Here is a 3529-nt window from a genome sequence, read left to right as displayed (position 1 = left end):
GAGTTTGTCACCAGCCTGATTTACGTACTAAGTTCCAGGCAGGCCATGACGACATAGATAGACCGTCTCAGTAAAAGAAGAAAGGAAGGAAGGAAGGAAAGAAATCTTTACATTATATATAACTTTATATATGCACATTTTATATGTTATAACTTTACTACACACACACACACACACACACACACACACACACACACACACACACACACATATATCACCTGCAGGCCAGAAGAGGGCACAGAATCTCATTATAGATGGTTATGAGCCACCATGTGGTTTCTCAGAATTGAACTCAGGACCTTTGGAAGAACAGTCAATGCCATTAACCTCTGAGCCGTCTCTTCAGCCCCACAACTTTATAGTTTTAGGTTTGAGGGTTTTGCCTGGCTGTATGTCTGTGTCTGTTTGCCACATGCGTGCAGTGACCTCAGAGGATACCCAGAGACAGGAGTTACAGAAGGCTGTGAGTCACCCTATGGCGAGCACTGACTATTCTTGCAGAGGACCCAGGTGTGACTCCTGGAAACTACATGGTGGCTAAGATCTCTGTCACTCCAGTTCCAGGGCCCAGGACCCCCTGTGGGCACTAGTCACACAAGTGATGAACAGACAGTAGGCAAAACTCATACATGTTAAGGGACCGGTTCTAGACCAAAATTCCTTATCTCTACAGCAATACAAAACAAAATTTTTAAAAAGGGGGCTGATATTTTTCCCCCGGAGACAGGGTCTCTCTCTGTAGACCAGGCTGGCCTTGAACTCATGGCAACCCGCTTGCCTCTGCCTCCCCCTCTTCCCACCCTATTGGGATTAAAGTCGTATACCACCACACCCAGCCTGGCTGATACATTTGTAAGCCTCTGTAAAAAACAAAAGCTCTCATGAAGGGGCGGGGGACCACAGACCAGAAAAAGAAGACATTTTACTGCCTATAACCTGAGTATCTAGAAGCCCAATATATAAAGAGCTCCTAAAAATTAATAAGAAAACAAAAAACTTCTTTCCTTCTGTGCTGACAAGAAATAAGCAAAGGATTTGAACCCACAATGGACAGTGGTGGAGACACAACAGAGGAAGAAGGCGATGGTGGCACCCGCCTGTTAATCTCAGCACTTGGGAGGCTGAGCAGTCAGATCTGTGTGCTCCAGGACAGCCAGGGCTATACACACACACAGAAATACTGTCTCCAACCCCTCCTCACAAATCAGACACCAAACAAGCCTCTCCAAACTAAAATAAACCACCAGTAAAATTGTAAACAATAAATGGGGCAAAAGGAACCCTGACACGGTGACTTGGCCTCTAAAACAATAAGTAATTTAAAGTCTGATGCAAGTGCAGAGAATTTGAGGCCGTGTCTTAAAAAACTAATAATAATAATAATAATAATAATAATAATAATAATAATAGGCAAGGTGTAGTATGTCTGGCTGGTGAGTCCACAAGTATGAGGTACAGTCTTTATATTTTCAGAATAAGATGTTTATTCTGTTGTCTGAGTTTTGGGTGGTTTTTGGTTGGTTGTTTTCCGAGACAGGGTTTCCCTGTGTAGACCTGGTTGTTCTGAAGTAGTTCTATAGACCAGAATGTCCTCGAACTCAGGGTTCCACCTGCCTGCCTCTGCCTCCTGAGTGCTGAGATTAACGGTCTTCTCCGGCAAGAAGCTTGTTGCAACAAAGTTTAAACAGAAGAGGTGTGTAATGGAACACACCTCTAACCTCAGCATTCAGGAGGTAAAGGCAGGAAGATAGGTGTAAGCTCAGAGCCAGTTTAAAAAAGAAAAAGACTGAAAACAAACAAACAAACAACTACAACAACAAAGCCCTAAAAGTAGTCATAATCTTCCTCTCAAGTAGTTTGTACCCGTGAGAAAGTACTTAAATCCCAAGGTGAACATAAGGCGGAAAAGCAGAAGGTGCAGGGGAAAGCGCCACAACCAACTTCAAGGAAATGTTAATGAGTGGCCTTAGGTGGTGTGGGTGAGGAATCGGGAGCATGGAGCTTGGTATAGAAGCCACCACGTGAGACTACTGGTGCTGACAATGGTCACTAAGCAGCTTGCTAGGTCTTTTCCCAGTATCCAAATCTAAGAGACAAAGCTTGGGACCAAACGCGGACTATGCCACCGCATTAGCATCTAGGTATAAGAGTTTTCGCGGTCGCTTGCAGCCGTAACCCATTTGGGTTTCCCTTTCTTTGTATCCCGGAGCCGTTGGATAATGCTTCCATTATCCGTTGGCCATCACAGTCCTGCACAAGCCAGGCAAATAATCGGAAAAAACCCAAACTCTTTGAACTACAAATCCCAGAGTGCAACGTTAAGGTTAAGGTTAGAACGTGATCACCCAAGAGCCACTAAGAGGACCATCGTGCAACGCTCTCCGAAGTAGGCGGGCTCCGCGAGGAGACCGCCCAGTGTTTCCTAGGCAACTCCAATCCCGCGACAGAATGCACTTCCGCTTCCGCCTTGGCGAAGAGCGTCTACTTAGGCGTCGCCGTGTCGTCTTGCTCCCGCGCCGGCACGAGTAGAGGTTTCGTGTGGCGGCGTCGGCGGCGGCGTCTCTCTCATTTGAACGCTGAGAGCGGCAGCTTCTCGTCTGCGGCCTGATCTCTAAGCCTAGAGCAAAGCGGCGAGATGACGGACCGGTACACCATCCACAGCCAGCTGGAGCACCTGCAGTCCAAGTACATCGGCACGGGCCACGCCGACACCACCAAGTGGGAATGGCTTGTGAACCAACACCGGGACTCCTACTGCTCCTACATGGGTCACTTCGACCTCCTCAACTACTTCGCCATTGCGGAGAATGAGAGCAAAGCGCGCGTGCGCTTCAACCTGATGGAGAAAATGCTGCAGCCCAGCGGGCCGCCGGCGGACAAGCCCGAGGAGAACTGAGGCGAGCGTCTGCCAGTCTTCCCCATGTGCCAGCACTGCCGATCCTCCTTGCTCCTGCTTCTCCACCGTTCTGTGTTGGGTGTCTCGCCTGACCTGCTAACCTATGGACGATTCCGAACAAGTCATCGAGAGACTGTCGGGTCCACTGGGAACTGTGCGGAGGGAGCGGTCCAAGAATCGGCAAGCGAGGGAGAAGACGGGACGGGAGTGATGACGAAAAGTCCTGGCTTTTCGATAGTTGATTGTCGTTCTTGCCTTTTTTTTTTTTTTAATAAAGTTTACGATCTGTCCTATCTTTTGGTGTGGATTGCTTTGTTCCCTGGGAGGGATGTGGGGAGGGTTCTGGGGGCCAGAGTTTCGAGAGTCTGTGAATAGGTAATGGGGGTGGAAGCATAGGGCAAACGTTCATTGCCAAGTCCTTAAGGCCGTCACACACACTTTTATGACATTCCCTCACCTAGATTTTTTTTTTTTTTTAATGCCTGCAGGGTCAGGTCCCAAAACCCTTCCAGCATAGAAGTTTTCCGCATCCCTTCCCTACCCATTTTTAAAACCTTTGCTGTCTTTGGCCTTGTATCCCCTTTTGTTGCATCCCCCCCCCCCCTTTTTTTCTTGGTAATCAGTCTATGTATC

At 47.9% G+C, this 3529-nt stretch overlaps 1 protein-coding gene across 1 annotated transcript; it reads left to right on the top strand.

Annotated features, from left to right (window-relative positions):
* The first annotated feature begins 2452 nt into the window (after positions 1-2452).
* Positions 2453-3189, top strand: SF3B5 (splicing factor 3b subunit 5). Its single transcript, XM_084775462.1, has one exon. It carries the CDS (start codon positions 2636-2638, stop codon positions 2894-2896), a length of 261 nt encoding a protein of 86 aa, XP_084631588.1. The 5' UTR covers positions 2453-2635; the 3' UTR covers positions 2897-3189.
* The last annotated feature ends 340 nt before the right edge of the window (positions 3190-3529 follow it).

Source organism: Acomys minous, assembly GCF_964271855.1.
Source record: "Acomys minous genome assembly, chromosome: 3".
In the NCBI taxonomy this organism is placed as follows: Eukaryota; Metazoa; Chordata; class Mammalia; order Rodentia; family Muridae; genus Acomys; species Acomys minous.
The sequence above is the reverse complement of the archived record's forward strand: the minus strand, read 5'-3'. Positions and strand labels throughout refer to the sequence as shown.